The sequence below is a fragment of the Callithrix jacchus genome, chromosome 5 (assembly GCF_049354715.1).
Source record: "Callithrix jacchus isolate 240 chromosome 5, calJac240_pri, whole genome shotgun sequence".
Classification (NCBI taxonomy): domain Eukaryota; kingdom Metazoa; phylum Chordata; class Mammalia; order Primates; family Cebidae; genus Callithrix; species Callithrix jacchus.
Genome location: NC_133506.1, coordinates 10,358,186 through 10,378,371, shown reverse-complemented (window position 1 = coordinate 10,378,371; position 20,186 = coordinate 10,358,186). Strand labels below are relative to the sequence as shown.

General features: G+C 51.0%; 2 protein-coding genes across 48 annotated transcripts in view; both read right to left on the bottom strand.

Moving 5' to 3' along the window:
• The window catches only part of PTPRA (protein tyrosine phosphatase receptor type A), a 180,770-nt gene extending 176,921 nt beyond the window's left edge, over window positions 1-3,849 (bottom strand). For 29 of the 30 annotated variants that reach the window (XM_078371242.1, XM_078371223.1, XM_078371239.1 and 26 more), the window contains exon 1: window positions 3,571-3,849. The gene's annotated coding sequence lies outside the window, so the exon portion shown is untranslated. The remainder of the gene's footprint in view (window positions 1-3,570) is intronic. The other variant, XM_078371244.1, reaches the window with a different exon arrangement.
• Window positions 3,850-10,753: 6,904 nt separating this feature from the next.
• The window catches only part of VPS16 (VPS16 core subunit of CORVET and HOPS complexes), a 22,704-nt gene continuing 13,271 nt past the window's right edge, over window positions 10,754-20,186 (bottom strand). Inside the window, exons 2-26 of one of the 18 annotated variants that reach the window (XM_078371208.1) lie at window positions 18,980-19,085; window positions 17,865-18,884; window positions 17,601-17,689; window positions 17,215-17,312; window positions 16,997-17,125; window positions 16,772-16,916; window positions 16,533-16,648; window positions 16,305-16,427; window positions 16,111-16,166; window positions 15,701-15,790; window positions 15,506-15,600; window positions 15,272-15,348; window positions 14,688-14,819; window positions 14,465-14,592; window positions 14,299-14,334; window positions 14,002-14,110; window positions 13,398-13,532; window positions 13,197-13,305; window positions 13,023-13,120; window positions 12,831-12,938; window positions 12,447-12,524; window positions 12,182-12,351; window positions 12,005-12,101; window positions 11,190-11,293; window positions 10,754-11,076 (exon numbers count right to left, since the gene is read on the bottom strand). In XM_078371208.1, coding sequence (XP_078227334.1) covers window positions 10,932-11,076; window positions 11,190-11,293; window positions 12,005-12,101; window positions 12,182-12,351; window positions 12,447-12,524; window positions 12,831-12,938; window positions 13,023-13,120; window positions 13,197-13,305; window positions 13,398-13,532; window positions 14,002-14,110; window positions 14,299-14,334; window positions 14,465-14,592; window positions 14,688-14,819; window positions 15,272-15,348; window positions 15,506-15,600; window positions 15,701-15,790; window positions 16,111-16,166; window positions 16,305-16,427; window positions 16,533-16,648; window positions 16,772-16,916; window positions 16,997-17,125; window positions 17,215-17,312; window positions 17,601-17,689; window positions 17,865-17,869 — 2,472 coding nt within the window. In that variant the 5' untranslated portion in view covers window positions 17,870-18,884; window positions 18,980-19,085 and the 3' untranslated portion in view covers window positions 10,754-10,931. The remainder of the gene's footprint in view (window positions 11,077-11,189; window positions 11,294-12,004; window positions 12,102-12,181; window positions 12,352-12,446; window positions 12,525-12,830; window positions 12,939-13,022; window positions 13,121-13,196; window positions 13,306-13,397; window positions 13,533-14,001; window positions 14,111-14,298; window positions 14,335-14,464; window positions 14,593-14,687; window positions 14,820-15,271; window positions 15,349-15,505; window positions 15,601-15,700; window positions 15,791-16,110; window positions 16,167-16,304; window positions 16,428-16,532; window positions 16,649-16,771; window positions 16,917-16,996; window positions 17,126-17,214; window positions 17,313-17,600; window positions 17,690-17,864; window positions 18,885-18,979; window positions 19,086-20,186) is intronic. The other 17 variants (XM_078371210.1, XM_078371215.1, XM_078371207.1 and 14 more) reach the window with 17 other exon arrangements.

Genomic DNA, 20,186 nt, shown 5'->3' with positions numbered 1-20,186 from the left:
ACACACTTCTTCAGCTCTGGCATTTGGAAACATTTATTAATTACTGCACTGGAAGTAGAATGACAAGATTCTATATCTGACCAGCTTCCCTCTCATAACTCAAACTTCACCTGCATCTGATTTTTGCCATATGAAAATGGAGAAAAATAATGCAATAATGTTTATAAACTGACACGGAGCACCTCCAATGAAAGGTGCCAGCAAATACAAACAACAAAGGTGAAAAAAAACACAAAACAAAAAAAACCATCACCACCTATATCAATCAGCTTGCACAAGTTACATTTATCCTTCTGAGCCTCAACATCTCCCTCTGTAACTGGAAAGAAATGGGTTAGAATCACATGGGAAAAGGGGAGGATTCGTGGAGGAAAAGTAGGCATATAATAGCTGAAAAAGCATCCTCGTTGATCCTCCTGAGTCCTCTGATCAATCCAGCCATACATTTTGTTTTGGGGGGAGGGCAGGATAAACTGGAGGATAAACTGCCATCCCAAAAAGGGGTGGCAATTTGGCTACATGTCTGCAAATCAAAAATGCAGACGTATCCCTTGACCTAGTAATTCCACTTCTAAAAGTATATTGTTCAGATAACTTTATAAATGAGCACATAACACAGTATGTACAAGGACATTCATTGTATTGCTGTGATAGAAGAACCTGGAAACAAATATTTAACCCAAAGATATTACAGTACAGCCATACAATAATTAAAAGAATATCAACAGAAAGAACAAATAACTCTCTATATATTAATAGAATGATTTCCTAAATATGTAAAGTTAAAAAAGAAAACAACAGTAAGGTATGAGTGGTACATCCCACGGCGGAAGGAGTATGAATAAGCAGGTACATATTTATAAAGGAACAGTGTCTATGGAAGGCCACATAAACTGGAAACTTCAGCTATCTCTGGAGAGGAGGTTAGGGAGACAGGAGACTTGGGGCCAGAGTAGGAGGGAGACATTTTTCTCTATATGCCTTTTTGTATTGTTAGAATTTTTGAATTTTTCTCTCATCTGCATTAATTATTTTTTCCCAAAATTGACTAGGACTCTCTCTACACCTTCCTCTGGGTCTAAGAGGCTGTGATCCTTCCTACCTTTGTCAGACCTGACCAGTGCCTCTTAAATTGCACCGGCATCTGTATCTGGCCCCATACTGCCCCCAAATGACCTTTCCAAAACTCATTCAGCTCAAGTCCCTGACAGCCTTTAAATCCTCTAGTAGCTCTACACTGTCCAACACCAATACAGCACATATACAGCCCTTTGAGCTGATCCTGATGATCTCCTCTCCCAGCCCTCCTCCCTTTAACTGATCCAGCTATAATTATCCTGTTCCCTCCTCCCCAAGGACAGTGGATTCCATCCACTACCAAGTCTGCCTGTGCTGCTCCTCTTGCCTATGTGTGCAGTCCACCACGCAAACTCTTATGCATCCTTCATGATCCAAAGGCCCCCCTCCCAGGAAAGCTTTTCCAAATCACCCAGGCAGGGGATGCTCCCTGCACAGCCTGGCAGAGGCTCTGGAAATACACTGCCAAGATTCAAATCTTGAGTATTCCCTCATTTGCCCACTGTTTGGCTTCAGTTTCCAACCCTGTAGTGTACAAATAAGCCCTTTTATGACTGTTGAAAAGACTGGGGAATTCATGGAAAACATTTATAACATAGCTTGTCAAAAGGCAAATACAAAATTGCTATTATTATTACAATCTTACAGCACCTGTGATGTATTTATATCCACCTGTCCTACATTAGACTGAGCTCCTTAAAGGTAAGGACTGACTTCTTCACTTTTATTTTGTATCCCAAACAATTCACCTGGCAAAGGGAAGGCACATTAATGTATTTAAGTCAGAGGGTTGGTTTTTCTAGTTCTGTATTTCCTCCAGATGTTAACTGGCTAAACAGTACCCAGAGAACAGCCCCCATGTTTACAAAACCCACCATGCCTTACAATGCACGTTATCAGCCAGGCCACTTACAGCAAGCAGAGATTTTGAAGAGACTGAAGGGCTTTTAGTCTTTCAGGGACAGTTTTTTCGAGGCTAGTGGAATATGAAACCTACCAGTTCTCACCTGCTAATTGCTTATGGGGGCTGGATGGGATGGACATGGGGAAGTGGGAAATCGGAAATACTCAAAGTCCTGGGCATATACTCCAGGCAGGCCTTCAAAACACGAAAAAAATCTCTTGAAATGGATACCTGGAAAGAAAGAGAGCCGAGGCATAAGGAAGAACAGATGGGAATCTACAAGAAAACTGGAAGGAAGAATTCTCCCAGCATGGGAAATAGAAAGGTGGGCAAGACACAACTCCTGCCCGCAAGAAGCTTCTCAAATGAGAAGAGCTTTAAAAGAAGTGGAGCTTGGCAGGTAAGGGTAGGGAAGAGGATCACATAAAACAAAAACATCCCAACATATGAAGGGGCAGTCAAGCAGCTCTGAATAATAGCGAGCAAGGGGGATGAAGGGAAGGAGAACTGAAGGATCAGATTAGGCTGAAAGTAAAGGAGTAAACTGAGGCAAGATTGTCAAGGGCTTTGTATGACCTGATAAGGCATTCTGAGCTTCATTCCTCCCATGGGAAAAAGAAAAACGAGGGAGTTTTTAAGTAAACAAGTGACAGCATCAGATCTGTGTTTTTGAAAGGAGTGGCCAGACAGGAAGATGTTCGCCCTTTCCTAGTCAGTCCTCCTCTCGCCCACCATCTTCTGTTCCTCCGGCTGCCAGCGCAGCTAGCAGGTGACAAACGAAGCCATCTCCGGGGTGATGTGACTGGTTCAAGAGTCGGAACCCCTCTCCGGGGCAAAGGCTTCTGATGGCGTTCACCCTGCAGAGGGTGGATCTGCACATTCCTCTTTTCCTGCCTTACAAATATCATCAGTGATCTCAAAATAAAAATAAAACCCTCAAGACAGGACTCAGCTCGCTTTTAAAAATTAACTTATTTATTTTTTAATCTTCAGGAGATATGATTAGGAACGAATTCTTTAAAAAAAATTTTCTTAATTTACCGAAAGTAAAAAGGGAGGGACCTGCGTTCTCAATTGGCCTATTCTGAATACTGGGCAGCTCTCAGCCCCTATTTCCCTTCTTAAACAGCCTCAACAGTTGGGAGAGGGCGGCAAGGAGAGGGGCTGGGAGATGCGCCGGGGGGTCCGGAGAGGTGGACCTGAAGGGAAAGAAAAGTTGGCCACCGCAAGAGCAAATTTTCTCATGCCAGGAGTTTTCCCCTTTCCTCCCATTTAATGGACCTGAGCAAATTCTGTTCTCGCCGTTCTAAGTTTTTTCTCTGAGAATGAACTCTGGCAGCGCCCTGCCCTGGTCCCAGGAGGACGCACGCAAAGTTCCCGGGCAGTCGCGAGGGGTCGGCGCCCAGGCCAGCACGTTTCCGGGGACCCCTCCCTGGACCCCGCAAGGATGCACAACCCAACCGCAGGCGCCCGCAGGCTTCTACCCGGAAAAGAGGGCTCCAGGCTCCGGCCCGGGACCCCTCCCACAGCAGCCAGGAGCCACCTCCCCTTCCGGAGCCCACCCGGGCGCGGCGGCCGCGAACACTTACAGAGTCTGGCGTTGGGCGGGACCGCTGGGGACGAGGACAGCGGCTCCGCCTCGGCTCCGCGGTGGCGTTTCGGCCCGCCACTCGTCCTCAGGGCCGCCACCCGGCCCGCGGCTCCGAGCCCCGCGGCGGCGGCGGCGGCCTCGCCTCCATGGCGAGGGGAAGCGGCTGAGGGGCGACTGGGCGGACGGCAGTGATGGCGGCAGCGACCCGGGTCCGAGGGCGATCGCGCGCGCGCGCGTCTCTGTCAGCGCCGCACTCGCCGAAGCCTCGCTCCCGACCGGCCTTGGGTGTAAGGCGTGTGATGATTGGCTGTTCAGAGACAGGCGCTGGTTGGCCGACAGCGAACGGGCCGGCCCGCGGGGACCCCGCCTTGCGCGCCGCCTGGAGCCCACTAGCCGGTCTGGGGCGCCGAACCCGGTCGCACGGTCTCCGGTTAGCTCGGGAAGGGTTCGGCTCGGGGCCGCCCAGTCCTTCAGGAAGCCGGGCCCCGGAAGGATCGGCCGCGGGTGCACCAGTGCCTTCCGCCACTCTACAGTCACAGGCCCCAGGACTTGGGCCTTATTTCCAGTTTACAGATGAGGAAACTAAGGCCAAGCACAAACTACACCACCAGGGCGGCCTGGAACTAGAGAGCCATCTTCCTAACCCTCTCCAAACGTGATACTGTGGGTCTTTTTTTCATCCCCTAATTGCTGCAGGTATTTAAAGGACAACGGATCTCACTGGGGAGGGAGAGGAACTTGCCAAGTCCCTAGAACGGGTCTGGCTCCATGGGTGCCGTCTTACATCAAGTCGGCCCACGCCGTCCCCACCCGAGCTCCAGGGTAATCTCCCCTACTTTCCAGATGCGCAGGCTGGGGCCAGCCTCGCCACCGAGCTGAGTAGAAGCACAACACGTGGTGCTCTGCGGTGAGGGGTGCCTTTTGCGATCGGCCTGGCGGGGGAGGGGAGGCTCAAAACGCAGATAGCAGCCAGAGTGCGCCCTCTCCCGGTCGGGGTTGGGGCGCGGACCCCCTTCCCGGCGCTCCCGGGCACCGCGTCTGGCGCGTGGCACCCCCGAAGCAATCATTCAGTGCATCCGGTGGCAGCAGGTTCCTATGTGGATCCCCACGGGTTCTGCAGGACGTGAGCGTCTGCGGCTGAAAGCCGATTACGCAGTCGTGATAGGTGGCGAAAGCGACATTTCGCCGGGTTGTGATCCCCAGTAGGGGTCCCCTGGACACTCCGGGACCCGCGCAGGGCGAGCGGCTGAGCATCTGCAGGCAAGAGACAGATTGCACACGTAAACCGAGGTGCGGGTAGGGGACGCATTATCCCAGACCCGGGGTAGGTGGCGGTGTCTCCTCCAGACCGGGCAGCCCCTGAGTCCCCCTCACCCATCCCAGGCCAGGAAGACTCCCAAGTTCGGGACGCCCCAGGGGAAGGGTTTGTAACCCGCGGCAACTCTTCGTGGAAGGGAACATTTCGTCGCAAAAGGGGCTCACATCAGCAACCCCTACCATCTCCAGTCCTCTCACCATCCCCGATCCCCACCACTGCCTGCTGTTGGAGCGCCAGTTTAGGACTCTGCCCCTACTCCTCCGTATCGTGGAGTAAGTTAGTCCATGCTAACCCGAGCCATGGCCTTTTAATATAGGTGGGGTGGGCCTCAGGCCGTCCCCTCCCCGGCAGGGAAGTCTCTCCTTGAGTGGGAGTTATGACTGTCTATCCCTTTCAGCAGGGCCGGCCCAGAGGTGTGCGTGTAATGGCCGAACCCAAGGCACCTCTAACCAATAGACCCTCCAGCCCAAAGGCCCCGAGTCCACACGCCTAGTCTTCTAACAGTCAGACCCCACTGAGGGTGGATCCTTCCCCACGCCGAACATTCACATTTCCCGGGAAGTCCAAACTCAATCTATTTCACCACCGAATGGAAAAGTGAAAAGCTAGAAGTCAAAATGTGAAAATCCCTAACAAATAATGACGGCAAGTGCAGGAGGTACCCGAGTAGCTAGGATGGCAGCCCTGTGCTCGAGAACCAAACCCACCAGCTTACTTTTTCTTTGTATCTAACTTACACTATTTCTTAATATGTTTGTTTTTGTTGATTAGTTTTATTTTATTTGTATTACCCTAAAAGGGGGTGACAAGCTACTTTGATTGTTAATATAATTAAAATAAATACTAGTACAGTAATTGTTCATCTTTGAGACTATCTGAAGGACCCCTTTTGGATATGACCACACTGGGGAAAATCGTTGGGTGTGGTAGTCACAGAGCCCGGGTTTCCAGCTCAACCATGTGCTGGGTGACCTGATCCCTCCCTCTGCAACTCTTCCTGGAACCTCCCAGGGCTGTATTAAGAATTAGGCATGTTCAGCTTGGCAAGTAACCTATTCTCAGGAAACGAAAGTTCTCTCTCCCCATGAGACAGCAGCACGACGGCAAGAGCATTTGTGGTGTGTGCACAGGGGTGACAGAACTACAGACCTTGGAGACCTTAGGAAGGAGGGGTTCCGCTCAGCAACCACACAGATGCTGTTTCCATTGGAAGAAGGCAGAGGCCCCTCCTCAGCTGCCTGCCTGTAGATACCTGCCCAGCTCCCATCCTACTTGGCTCCCAGAGTGTCCTGAGCGCCCTCGCCCATCATCATCTTCACAGAGTAAAGGGTTATCTTAGGAGAGAACTGAGGAAGGGAGGGGAGGCAGTTCCCTTTGCCAGAGCCCTCCTACTCCTAGTCCTGCATTAGTCCCAGCCCACAGGAGTACATACCTACAGGTAGCCATTTCTCAGCCACCCCACAAGTGCCCCAACAGTTACAGGGTTTATGAGCAAAGGAGCGGACCAGGAGAGCTGGAGGATGGGGATAAAGGATTCCTGTTTCTGTTTTTGTTTTTTCCTGAGATGGAGTTTTGCTCTTGTTGCCCAGGCTGGAGTGCAATGGGTGACCACTCACTGCAGCCTCTGCCTCTCAGGTTCAAGTTATTTTCCTGCCACAGTCCCAGGAGTAGCTGGGATTACAGGCAGCTGCCACCAAGCTAATTTTTTTTTTTTGTATGTTTAGTAGAGATGGGGTTTCACCATGTTGGCCAGGCTGGTCGAGAACTCCTGACCTCAGGTGATCGGCCACCTCAAGTGATGGGCCCACCTCAGCCTCCCGGAGTGCTGGGATTACAGGTATGAACCATCACGCCCGGCCTAGGACTGTTTCTTTAGGCAAGTCACTTACCTCTTGGAGCCTCCTTTCCCCTTCGAGTAAGTGGAACAATGAGTCATTCTTGCAGCAAATACTTATTGAGTGCAGACCATGTGCTGGACACAGCAAGGAATAAGACAGAAGAGGACAGAAGAGGCCTCGCTCTCAGGAGCTTACATTCTGGATAGGAACATAGACAATAAACAAATGAACAAGAAAATTTCCTAAATGCTGAAATGAAAAAGCAAGGCAGTAAGATAGAAAGGTGAAGTAAATGAGAGCCAAGTGCCTTTGCAGGCCACTGTTCAACCCCAAGTCTTTTACTGGAACTTTGTATCTGAAAGAGACTGGACTTATAGCCCCCTTACCCTAAGAAGGTGAGTTGCCCAGGCTGGAGTGCAATGACACCATCTTGGCTCACTGCAACCTCTGCCTCCTGGGTTCAAGTGATTTTCCTACCTCAGCCTCCCAAGTAGCAGGGATTACAGGTGCCCACTGCCATGCCTGGCTATTTTTTTTGTATTTTAACTAGAGACAGGGTTTCACCATGTTGGCCAGGCTGGTCTCAAACTCCTGACCCCAGGTGATCCACCCACCTCAGCCTCCCAAAGTGCTAGAATTACAGGCATGAGCCACTACACCCAGCCTTTGCCCTGATTCTCACTGCACTGGGTATCGCTGATACCAGAAGGATGTTTCCAGATTCTTTGCCCCAGCTACACAGTCCTAGTCCTAGCCCCATACATTGGACAAAACATGGCCCTGTCCACCACTGTAGGCATAGGCCTGCTGTACAAACTGCTAAGGGCAGAAACCATCTCACTAATATTAATTGAGTAAGCAAGGATTTGAAAAAAGAAAGTCCCAGTTCTGGTTTTTAAATGTCACAATTTATAAGTTTATACATGTCAAAATCCAGAAAATTACATTTAAGATCTGTGGATTGCATTGTATGTGGATTTTGCCTGAAAAGAAAAAAATAATTACAAATCAAATATGAACTCCAGTTACTGAAATGCATTCTGAAGTACTTAGGGGGAGGTGTACTGATGATGTCTGCAACTTACTTTGAAATATATGAAAAATATGGATTGACATAGAAAAATGGATCGATGAACAGATGTGTGATAGTAAGATGCTAATGGTACAATCCAGGTGGTAGTTATACAAATGTGCACTGTAAAGCTATTTCTACTTGGCTGTGTTTGAAAGTTTTTATAATAAAATGGGGGAGGCAAATCATTGATTAACTTTATATAAAAGTATAAAAAACTGCCTTTAATTTCCAAACAACTCTCTCCATGAACAATTCTAATGCTTCTCTACATGCACACACACCTTTTATAAAGCTGCAATCACTGTTTATATAAATTTTTCATCATTGTCAAAAGTTATTTCTCACATATTTCTAAGACTCCATGTGTAAGTGTTTAATGTTTGCATAGCCTATGAGTAAATACATTGTATGTTACTTTGGAGATGTGGGTTTTTTTTTTTTTTTTTTTTTTAGATAAGAGTCTCGCTGTGTCACCCAGGCTGGAGTGCAGTGGCACAATCTTGGCTCACCGCAACCTCCGCCCCCCGGGTTCAAGCAGTTCCCTGCCTCAGCCTCTCAAGTAGCTAGGACTACAGGTGCCTGCCACCATGCCTGGCATTTTTGTATTTTTAATAGACGGGGTTTCAGCATCTTGGCCAGGCTGGTCTTGAACTCCTGACCTCTTGATCCACCAGCCTCAGCCTCCCAGAGTGCTAGGATTACAGGCGTGAGCCACCTCGCCCAGCCTGTACTGTGTACATTCTAAAAGCACTAGCCAAGCCTCCCTTTCCAGAGAGGAAAACTGGGTTGTTTGGTAGCAATCTTTTTTGAGAATGCCAAAAGCTGGGAAAACATTTTTTAAAGGCATCAAAGAGCTACCAGGGCTGTGAGAAATTGTGGGGCCAAGAGTGGGAACAAAAAAGCCCAGAATGATGAGCCCAGTATTAGGGATTATTTCCTTTCCTCTTGTCTGATTCCAAAAGGGAAAGGTGATGGGCTGTGCCAGATTGTGATTACAAAAACTAGCCACAGTATTTCCAGAAGCTTGGTACTGCCTATCAGGAGGTGGAGTCCAGGCCAGGTTCAGTGGCTCACACTGTAATCCCAGCTTTAAACTCCTTGAGCTCAGGAGTTTAAAACCAGCCTGGGCAACATAAGGAGACCCCTGAGACCCCATCTCTACCAAAAAAAAACAACTCAACAAAAGAGGTGGAATCTATTTCCCCTCTGAAATTGGTGGGGTGGGCCTGTATTACTGCTGTGACAGACACTGTAGCAGATGTGACACCATGTAACTTCCAAACCTAGATTAGGAAGGCAGTCCAGATTCTACCTGGCTCCCTGTTGAGATGCTTGCCCTTGGGACCCAGCCACCATGTTGCAGGTGTTCTAGTAGACTACCCCACCTAAGGTCCCAGTTAAGAATCAGCATCACCTGCCAGTCGTGTGAGTTAGCAAGCTTTCAGATGATTTCAGCCCCTAGCTGCCAACCTTTGAATCTTCCAGGTGATGCCTCAGACACTATGAAGCAGACACAAACCATCCCTGTTATAACCTGACCAAATTCTTGACCCACATGATAAATGGTGAGCATAGGAAATAGTTATTTTACCATTTGACTTATATCTCCTTGAAGGACTTTCACAAACTTTCATTTACAAGCCAGGTAGGAGGTTCACATCCAAGTAATGGCACCAAAAAAACTAAAAAAAAAAAAAGTCAGGTAGGAAAAGGAAAAAAAGAAATGCCTTCTCAGGCCCTGAGTCTCTCACTCTTTCTAAAAGCATGACCAGCCATGGGAGTGTTAAAAGAGGGAGAGGCCTGCGCTCCCTTTGGCTGTGGTTTCGTCTTTGTAGACAAAGTGGGGCAACAAAGGAAAAGGCAATGCCTTCAGTGTTAGGTGGGGGCCCAGGGCACAAAGCCAAGGTGCACTGGAGTGCAGATGGAAGGCTAGATTGGAAGAGCAGAGGGCCCAGTAGGTACTCCTATAATTCTGGGTCTGGTGTTCATAGCTCTTTTTTTTTGGCAGAATTGAATTCTTCCATCCTCCTTTTCTATTTGGACCAGAGACAACTTAGAATTGCTCACCACAGTTCTGTGGGCAAGAGTTCCAAAGGCCACCCCCACCTGGACCCCTTTGTCTCACAGGCCACACACCTCTCATTATTCCTCCAATCCCCACTGTAGTGCAAACTGGGGCCTTCCCTCAGGCTCCCTTCTCCCAGAGGGCCTGATTCCAGTTCCAGCTTGCAGTTGGCCCGGGGTTTCAAATCCCTGTTTTGCCACATATTTGCTTTTTTTTTTTGAGATGGAGTCTCTCTGTCGCCCAGGCTAGAGTGCAGTGGCCTGATCTCAGCTCACTACAACCTTCACCTCCCAGGTTCAAGCAATTCTCCTACCTCAGTCTCCCAAATAGCTGGGATTACAGGTGCCACCACCACACCCAACTAATTTTTACATTTTTAATAGACACGAGGTTTAACCACCTTGGCCAGGCTGGTCTTGAACTCTTGACCTCAGGTCATTCGCCCAACTCAGCTTCCCAAAGTGCTGGGATTACAGGCGTGAAACACTGTGCCCAGCCCATATATTTGCTATTATCAACCTCCCTGGTCCTCAATCTCCTGTAAAGTGGGGTGATGTTACCTCAAAGGGCTGTCATAAGGAATAAATGAAGTACAAACGTTAAAGTGTTTAGTATGTGTGTGTTTACATGCACATATAATACATTGTGTTCTTGGTGAGCTGGTGCTTAAGTTTTATGCCATCTCTCCCCATAATCTTCCTAGGGGCTGTGAGCTAGAGAAAGCTTTCCTTGGTAACCATGGAGAGGGCAGGATTCTTCCAAGTATGGCTGGAGAAGCACCTCTGGTCCCAACACAATGGAACACGTGGAGTTTTGCCGTAGTGTCTGGAGGGTCCTGATTTGAGCTTGCCTCTGCTTAGGTTGGACTGTGTAAGACAAGTACTCTAAAGTGTTCCAACTTTATTTACAACCAGACAGCCATGCTACCACCACCACCCCCCGGCCCCCCCCCGCCCGCCTCCTCAGCATTGCTCTGGGGGAGGGAGCTGGATGAACTATGACCCTTCTGCCAAGCCCAGGTGCTAGGAGGAACCCCTTGCTTGAGATGTGCAGGGTGGACTCATCACTTCTTCTGGGCTTGTGCCCTGGCCCGTTGAATCTTATCAGCCGTAGCCCCATCTGTGGCTCCTGTGCAGTGGGACAATACGAGGCTCAGCTCAGCCTCGTTCCGGTGTTCGATGGCCACGTCTGCAGCCTGAGCCACATCACTATGGTTTGAGCAAGAGAGGAGGTAGTGTCAGGGCTGCTCAAGGGTACAAACCCTGCCTCTCACCAGCCCACAGCTCAGCTACCAGCACCCACAGGTCCTCAGTTAACGCACCCAACAAGAAGCAAAGCCTTGACCTTCTGCTCAGGACCCACACGGGAAGCGTACTTCTTGGCTTCGTATTTGTTGTGTTGTTTGATGCAGATCTCCACAAAAGGCTTAGGAGGAGAGGGAGTGGGTGGAGGGAGAAGGCATAGCCTCCTATCCTCTCTCTATGAGCAGAGCCCCAATGGATACATCGTCCATATATATTTTATATGTACACGTCCGTCAATACATATAATCTCCCAGCCCCCATGCAAAGATAGTTATGATCTCAACATTCTTAGGGCAGAAACCACCTAAACCAAAGCTCTGTCAGAGACTTGAGACCAATTATTTTCAAGCTTCTGCTCTACCACCCACCGCTACTCCTTGTAACAGGCATTCCTGCCACCTCCCCTTTCAGGTCCTGTGTGTTCTCTCATGATTGGCATTCTCAAACCTGCCCTCCACACCTCTGAACTACCCGCCACAGAAAACAGCCCTCAGTATCTCCACTGCCTCCCATATGCACCCTCCCTGTCCCCCTCCACCCTCCTCAAACAGGACTTTCCCTCTGGTGCATGGTGCCCCCTGTGGCCCTCCCTGAGGAAAGCAGCTCATTCTCCCTCCCTCTAACATCTGCAGGCAAACTTGGATCCATTATCCAGTGCACCCAATACAACGGATGGTGCCTGCCCACTGATGTGTATACAAGAAGGACTCACTAAATAGGTGGGCAACTGAACAGGAGCATGAATGCGCCATCCTGTCTGTCCCCCTGCCTATCCCTCTCCCCCGAAGACTACCCTCACTGGAAGTGCTATGGAGGGAGGACCCTGCCTCACCAGGTAGCCAATGGGTGATTTCTTGCTCTTGGAAAACTTCTCTAGCTCTTCCCAGTCTTCCAAATCTGCCAGGGCAGTCAGCTTCAGCCACCAGAGCCTGCAGGAAAGCTGGGCTTGGAGGTGCTGCAGGAGAGGCAGGTGGTCCTGGACCCACCTACAGCCTGGGACCTCACCTACCTCTTGTCAGGGATGCGGAAGTCACGTGCCAGCTGCTCTGCACGCTTGTTGTGACCGCCAAGAATGAGGGTGGTAACAGTGTCATGTAGAGACAGGTCTAGGAACTGGCCCCCCAGCTCGTCTTCTAGGCGTCGCTGCAGCCGTAGGAGCCGCATTTGATCCTCTGTAGCCTGCGGACCCGGATAATGAGGCAAGATGGGGATGAGGGATCAGGAGGGGAGACCAGTAGAGGAGGAAGAGCCTCTTAGAAAAGGGTGCACCAAACCTTGGCTGCAAATTCATTCTTGGCCTTGTAGAAGGCATCAGCGGCTGTCTGAAGAGCTGCTACTCGGCCCTCAATCCGCTACAAAGACAAGAAGGCAGGCCTGAACTCATAGCATGCAGGACCCTGGCCCTCCCCACCCAGGCTACAGTCTTCTCCTGAATCCCTGTGCCCAGGGTCACCCTTCCCTGCTAGGTGCACCACTCTGATGTCCTTAGAGAAACGGCTAGCTCCTCTGACACCAACTCCCATCCTGGCCTCAGGTCAGACTCTCCCTCACAGTGAGGACTAGATGGGGTGTACATCCAGCACGAAGGCCTAGATTCCTGAAGGAACCAGACCAACAGCCCCAGCCCACAGATCCCACATGCCCCATGGGCCTCAGACCTCTTCTGCAGCATAGCTGGCTCGGATGTGGAAGCTGCCCAATTCCTGGTGATTGTCATCCTGATTGTAAAGGTCCTTCAGCGTCTCTAGCTCCTGATGCTTACAGAACTGGGGCCATAGGCAGGTGATCAGTCAGCAAGGCCAACTCAAATGCTCAGGAGGCTCCGCCCCAACCCTGCCCATTACACACACCTGTCGGTACAAACTCAGGGCCATGGGCTGATTCCGAAGAGTCATGAAAAAATCTCCTCGGTTCAGCTCATTCTTCAGGTGCAGCAACACCGTGAACACTGTAGGAGAATAAGGTGGAGTGGAACTCCAGCCGGGCTCCCACTCACCCTAGGGGCCCTCCAGCCTTGCCCTCACCCAGGTCAGTGTCCCCGCTCTCGATGGCCTTGCTTAGTGCCAGTTTGCTCCTCTTCATCTTTAGGAGAAGGGGTACCTGCTCCCCTGAGCGTGGCTCATACTCCAGCAGCTGTGAGGTGAGAAGGAAGACACAGAGAGGAGCTGGTATGGGAACCCTGAACACCCACATCAGAGTGTCTGTGGAAGGCTGGGCACCCACACCTTGATGGCCAGCTCCGTGCGGCCACAGCCATAGGCTCGTGCAGCAATGTCGGAGTAAGAGACACCAGGCGTGTCCCCCAGCTTCTGGTTAATGGCTCGAGCCACATCCTCATCTGAGACATCCTTCTGTTGCACCTGCAAGGGATGTGGGGTGTCACACACATCTGGATGCCATTCCTCACTCTCCACTCCTGCAAGCCCTTAGGACCGACCCCTTCAGTTCGACGCTTTTTGTTTTTTTGAGACAGAGTCTTGCTCTGTTGCCCAGGCTGGAGTGCAGTGGTGTGACTTCGGCTCACTGCAACCTCCGCCTCCCAGGTTCAAGCAATTCTCATGCCTCAGCCTCCTGAGTAGGTGGGATTACAGGCGTGCGCCATGATGCCTGGTTAATTTTTGTATTTTTAGTAGAGTCGAGTTGTTACCATGTTGGCCAGGCTCATCTCAAACTCCCAACCTCGGGTGATCCGCCCGTCTCGGCCTCCCAAAGTGCTAGGACTATAGGCTGAGTCACCGCGCCTGGCCCAGTTCTACACTTTCTATTTCCTCCAACTCACCAGGGCCCGGAATCCCCTAAGTGCCCTTGGACCCCAACCCACATCCTTGCCTTGTAGCAGGCCCAATGGGCCAGGATCCTGCTGACGCCCTGTACTTCAGGAAGGCGCAAGTACTCGCATATCTGGATGGCCAGGGGGTAAAGTCTCCGCAACACAAGCCTGGTAGACCCGGGGTAAAGGATACAAGGAGTGAGGTGGAGGAGAAAGAGGGGGCAGAGTGGTCTCAGCCTGCACATCAGGCCTCCCACATCCTAGAGAGAGGGTAGGAAGCAATGACCATAAGACCCCACCAAAGGCTGTAATTCCTACCCCTGACAGCCCTCACTGCACCCTTGGGCTTATCCTACCTGTCCAGCAGCACCTGGATGGTGAGCTGCTTGTATCTGTATTTTCCTTGGTTAAGGATTCAGCTGGGGAATAAGCCCTGACTGCCAAATACCTGCAGACTGCATCTCCAGCCCCTTCCCCTGCCACCCCTGGCTGTAAGCACCCTTCTGGAGTGCACAGGGATACTGGCTGTAAGTGAGTGGGATCCCAATGTGATAGTCCCGAACGGCATTGAGCACACGCAGGTCTTGACACATGTGCACGAAGCTGTCGGGTGGAAATCTGTCCAGGAAGCACTTTCCGAAGGAGGCCGCCTGAGAAGAGCCAGAGGGTAACAGGAGAGAGCTTCCCTGCTGCCCATTCCACCTCCTCCCAGCCCCACCCTCCCCAGCCCACCATCCAGGCCAACCCTGAGCAGACTCTTCTGCATATCTGGCTGGTGCTCATGTCCTGCTGCCTCAATGCACTGCTGCACAGCCTGGGTCAGCTGGCCCAGCTCCTGGATCTCCCTCAGGTACTCATCTGCCTTCTGGCTCTCTTTCTGGTGGGGAGGAGTCCAGAGCCAGAGCGTTATGACAGAGAACACTCCCGTATCTGGCTCCTAACCATTCTGGGCTGTGGTTCAAATAAGCTGCACAGGCTGGAGCCCCAACTCCCACAGCCCACTCAATCCACCTAAGGTGCCCAAAGACATCATCCCGTATCAGCCCACAATTGCCTTCGGGGGGCCTTGAGAAGTCCCAATAGTAACTAACCCAGACCTGTGCCTGACTGGGTGGGGATAGTGGAGATGCCCTGCTCATCCGTATCAAATCACATGGAGGACACAGTGTCCCTTCAGTCTACCTGAGCCAGACCTCCCCAGCCCAGACCAGTGTCCTCCCTGGACCTCTCTCTTGACAGGTGGCGCCTGGCTATGCCCACACATACTGGGGCAGGGGCAGGGGCAGGAGGAACACATCCTGGGACCGGGGGAGAAGCCCAGGGCTTTACCTCATACTCCTTCTGAGCCTCCAGGAGCAGAGCCCCGGGGGCCATTGAGGCAATTTTGAAGATCTCCTCGCTGGCCGCTGTGGGAGGGAGTTAGTGAGTGAGGGAGAAAGGCAAGGAAACTCTCAGCCCTGCCTCAATACCCCACCATTCCTGCTCTGTGGCACTGTCCCAGGGCAGCTGTGGTGCCGAGGAGCCCATGCCTTGGGTTATGTGGTGCCCTCGTGAAGGCCTCACCTGGAACCTCATGCAGGAACTCGTGGGTGCTGCGGGAGAAGATGCGGACACCATCGAGCTCAGGCACCAGGTAGGAGTCCTCGTCCAGCACAAACCTGAGCTTGGTTAAGGCACCTAAGAGCACCCACATATGGGGTGGGGCAGGTGAACCCTCCCTTCTTCTCCCTCCACACACAGGCAGCCTTCCAAGGATACTGGATGCTCTCGGATGCATCGCCCACCACCATCAGCCGCCTCTCCCAGGCCACCACTACGGCCCTCTCCTTGCTACGAGGACGGCTGCACCTGTGAGAGCACCACACATACTCAGCTAGACACTGGCCCACAGCCATGTCTCCCACATCGCTGCTCACATCCCTTTGTCTCAGGACGGCCTGTACACAATTGCATCCCTGACTGTATGCTGACCTCTTATTCCTGCGCCCTCAGCTTGAGGCAGCTGTGGCCCAGAGGACAATGGCTTCCTTCAAGTGTGCACTGGCAGAGAAGGTAAGATCAAAGCTGCACTAGGCTTGGCCAGTAAACATGATGAATCAAGGAACTGATTGTCCGAGGAAGCAAGCTATGTCTCACCGCACCCACAGCAATAACACCCCCATCCTCACCAGACCATCTGCTTTGGAGCTGCCCGGATGTTGCAGTTGAACTCACACAGCTTCTCCTGAAATGGTGTGGACAATGTTATGGCCTTGTCCCAGCAGTCACTATTCTAGTTGAAAAGCTCCCCCACATCCCCAAAAGATCTTGCACCCTAGACAAGGCACAGTACCAGTACCCCTGTGTTGCCTCAGGATCACACCTTGAGTGATGCCGTCCCCATCCAGATGTAGCCTGTGTCTGTGAAGAGTGCCAGGTGTCGGTAGGTGAAGGAGACAGCCATCTGTAGGAAGCTGCTTACTCCTGGGGCCAGGCCAGGGAGTGTCTGAGGCAGAGCCAGGGTAGGGTAGGGCAGATATATACTGACTTTTCAGAGCTTTCGCACTGCTTTCCCCAGCCCCTCCACTTCATTCCCACTCAGGGCCCTCACCACTGCAGAGCAAGCTGCATGGTCCAGGAGGTATAGGTCAGGCCCCACAGCCAGAAGAATGTGTGCCACTCGGTCCTGGCATAGTACAGTCCAGCAGGAAGGTGCACTTTGCAGACCTATGGCAAGGGAAAAGGAGTGTTAGGGTTACCGGGGCCCACAGTTTCTGCTTCTATGGGTCTCACCGGCTGGAGGCACATCTGTGGGTTCTGAATGGCCATCTCAGCAGTGTCAGGGCTTACCTGGCACCTCTGGCATCCGGCGGAGTTTGAGGTCACCCACATTGGCACTGAGGGTGAAGCGGTGGGCCCCTGTGAGGATGGCCACTCCAGAACCAAATTCAGTGTGAAATACCCGGGCGTCCAGAACCCGGTTCTGAAGTACTTCCTGGGGAGAGGGGTCATGGGTTGAGGGAGCCACAGGGCCATACACTCTACCCTGCTTCCCCAGCCCTCTGTGACCCCTACATTGCCCATGCTGAAGTGTCTCCGGAAGTCACCATGAAGCCCATAAACCAGTACAGCACCATCTTCCTGCACACAGAGCAGCTCCTCCTCAGCAGACCAGCCCAGGGATACCACGGGTCCACTCTTCCACTGCAGGGGGGAGAGAGGTTCCTGAGGCTGTCCTCAGGTGAGGAAACCCTGTCCAGCCTCCAGCCACAGGGACCGTCAGAAATGCTCACCAGCAGGCTGGCCAGAGGCATGCCAGAAGCAGAGTATATATCGAGCACTGGCCTTACACTGGCAGCTTTCTCCTTCCGCCAGGGGTTCCTCAGTAGTGCTGCAGTTTGAGAAGAGACCTTCTGTCCTAGCTCCCCACGCCTACCCCATGTGAAGCAGGCCTCAGGTCCTGACTCCCCAAGCCCACCACATGTAAAGCAGGCCTCATGTCCTGGCTCCCCAGGCCCACCCTATGTGAAGCAGGCCTATAAAAACCAGAAGTAAAAGCATCTCAGCAGGGTGAGTGGGAGGTGGCAACAAGAACAACCTGACAGCAAGGCCCCAGGAATCAAGGACCTTAAGTTCATCCCAGGGTCCTAGAGCAGGTGGTGGTGGAGGGACAACATACCAATGGGGCCCCCATAGGGTGCAGCAGCCACCAGGCAATCCCTGAGTTCTTCCTTCAGGTCCCAGTCCATGCTGTACAGCTCATATTTCCTGCCCACACAGAGATGAGCAGAGATTAGCCTCATTACCCTGCATCCGGAGGGAGTAAGTCCCAGAGGAATTCCTAAAGCCTCCAATTGTCTTCCACAAGGCTGTAGAGGAAGTCTCCACCCCCACCCCCAGAGGCAGGGAGGAGGGTGATGACCAGAAAGTTAGGTGAACTGACCACATGCATGCCTAGGGACAGCAGGAGAGGCAGCAGAGGGTGTTGGCAGGGAAGGATGTGGTTCTTGGGGCAAGTGTCCAAGGATGGCAGGAGCTCTTGAGCCAGGCAGGCTGTGTGGCCAACATCCAAGGCACAAACTGAGATAGAACTAAGGTGAAGTGGCTGGTCAGGACAGCTTTAACAGGAAATGAGACTCTCAGAAAGGGTCTCTCAGGGAAGAAAGCCTTTCTTCTATTTCCAGTTCTTTTTTGAGAGGGTCTTGTTGTGTTGCCCAGGCTGGGGTGCACTGTCACAATCACGGCTCTCTGCAGCTTCCACCTCCCAAGCTCAAGTGATCCTCCCATCTCAGCCTCCTGGGTAGCTGGGACTACAGGGTGCACTATTATACCTGGCTATTTCGTTTTACTTTTTGTAGAGACAGAGTCTCCCCATCTTGCCCAGGCTGGTCTCAAACTCCTGGGCTCAAGTAATCCTCCCACCTTGGCCTCCAAAGTGCTGGTATTACAGGTGTGAGCTGCAGTACATGGCCTATTTCTGGTTCTTTGTGAACCAGGGTGTGGGCTTTATATCCAGGGGTTCAGCTCTATGCTTATTGACGATGAACTTAGTTTTAGAGGTACTAAGTTAGCAGTGCCTGAAAGAAATCCAAGAGGAGCTTTTCAGTGAGATGGTGCTGGGAGAAGTCCTGGATTGGGGATGTCAATCTGCGAACACTTGGCTTAAGGGAGGTAAACAAATCACATGAGGCATGAGACAATTACAATCTGAAATGTTCATGGACCACCGAGTGGGTGCTGCATGGGAAGTCAGAGTAGGGAGCTTGACATATGTCAGCATACCTCAAGATGCGGGAAAAAGGAGTAGCAAAAGAGACAAAGAAGGAGGGAGCACTATTCCAGGACACCAAGAGAAGACAGTGTTCAAGAAGGGCATTTCAGCCAGTATCATTTCGGGGATCTTCTCATTCGTGATCAGGAATATGCCCATCATTATCTACTATTTGACATCCTTGTTGTGGTTCTAGCCAACATAATTTAAGGAAAAAAAAATAAAGAGATGTTTATATTTTGATGAAGGAGCAGAGTTCATTATTTGCAAATAATGTGATTACCTACTTAGAAAATCCAAAGCTGTGATCCTAGCACTTTATGGGGCTGAAGCAGGCAGCTCGCTTGAGCTCAGGAGACCAAGACCAGCCTGGGCAACATGGTGAAACCCCGTCTTTACAAAAAAATACAAAAACTAGCTGGATGTGGTAGCACATGCCTGTAGTTACAAGTAGCATGCCAGCTACTTGGAGGGCTGAGGCAGAAGGATCACTTGAACCTGGAAGGTCGAGGCTGCAGTGGGCCAAGATAGCATCACTGCACTCCAGCCTAGGTGACAAAGTGAGACCATCTCAAAAGAAAAACAAACAACGACAACAAAAATCCCAAAGCAGTCTAGGAAACAATGAGTATCAGACTCTCACAGAAGGTATAGGATGATCGACAAAAATCAGTTTATTTTCTATACCAAGAAATTTTCATATCACAGTAAGAATCAATTAGAAATACAACTTTTCAAGGTGAGGTAGGTGATCACTTGAGATCAGGAGTAAGAGACCAGACTAGCCAACCTGGTGAAACCCTGTCTCTACTAAAAATACAAAAATTAGCCAGGTGTGGTGGTGGACACCTGTAATCCCAGCTACTTGGGAGGGTGAGGCATGAGAATCACTTGAGCCCAGGAGGCAGAGGTTGCAGTGAGCCAAGATCATGCTACCGCACTTCAGCCTGGGTGACAGAGTAAGACTCTGTCTCAAAAAAATAAATAAATAAAATTAAAGTAAAAATACAAAAATTATCTGGGCTCAGTAGGGAGTGCCTGTAATCCCAGCTCTCAGGAGGCTGAGGCAGGAGAATCGCTTGAACCCAGGAGGCAGAGGTTGCAGTGAGCTGAGATCATGCCACTGCACTCTAGCTACCTGGGCGACAAAGTGAGACTCCATCTCAAAAAAAAAAAAGAAATACAACTTTTAAGAGATCCTAATAATCATGGGAATAAAACTGTAAGATATCAAATAATAAATTTAACAAAAAATTTTACAAAATCAAATCTTTTCTAAAGCTATAAAAGACATGAAGAAATATCCAAAATAATGTATAAATGCACAGGAATTCCAATAAATACCTTCTGCCAATTATCTGGCCAGTGGAGTAATGATGCACAAACTGATTCTAAAGTTCATATAGAGGGGCCGGGTGCGGTACAGTGCTCACGCCTGTAATCCCAACACTTTCGGAGGCCGAGGTGGGCAGATCACCCGAGGTCAGGAGTTTG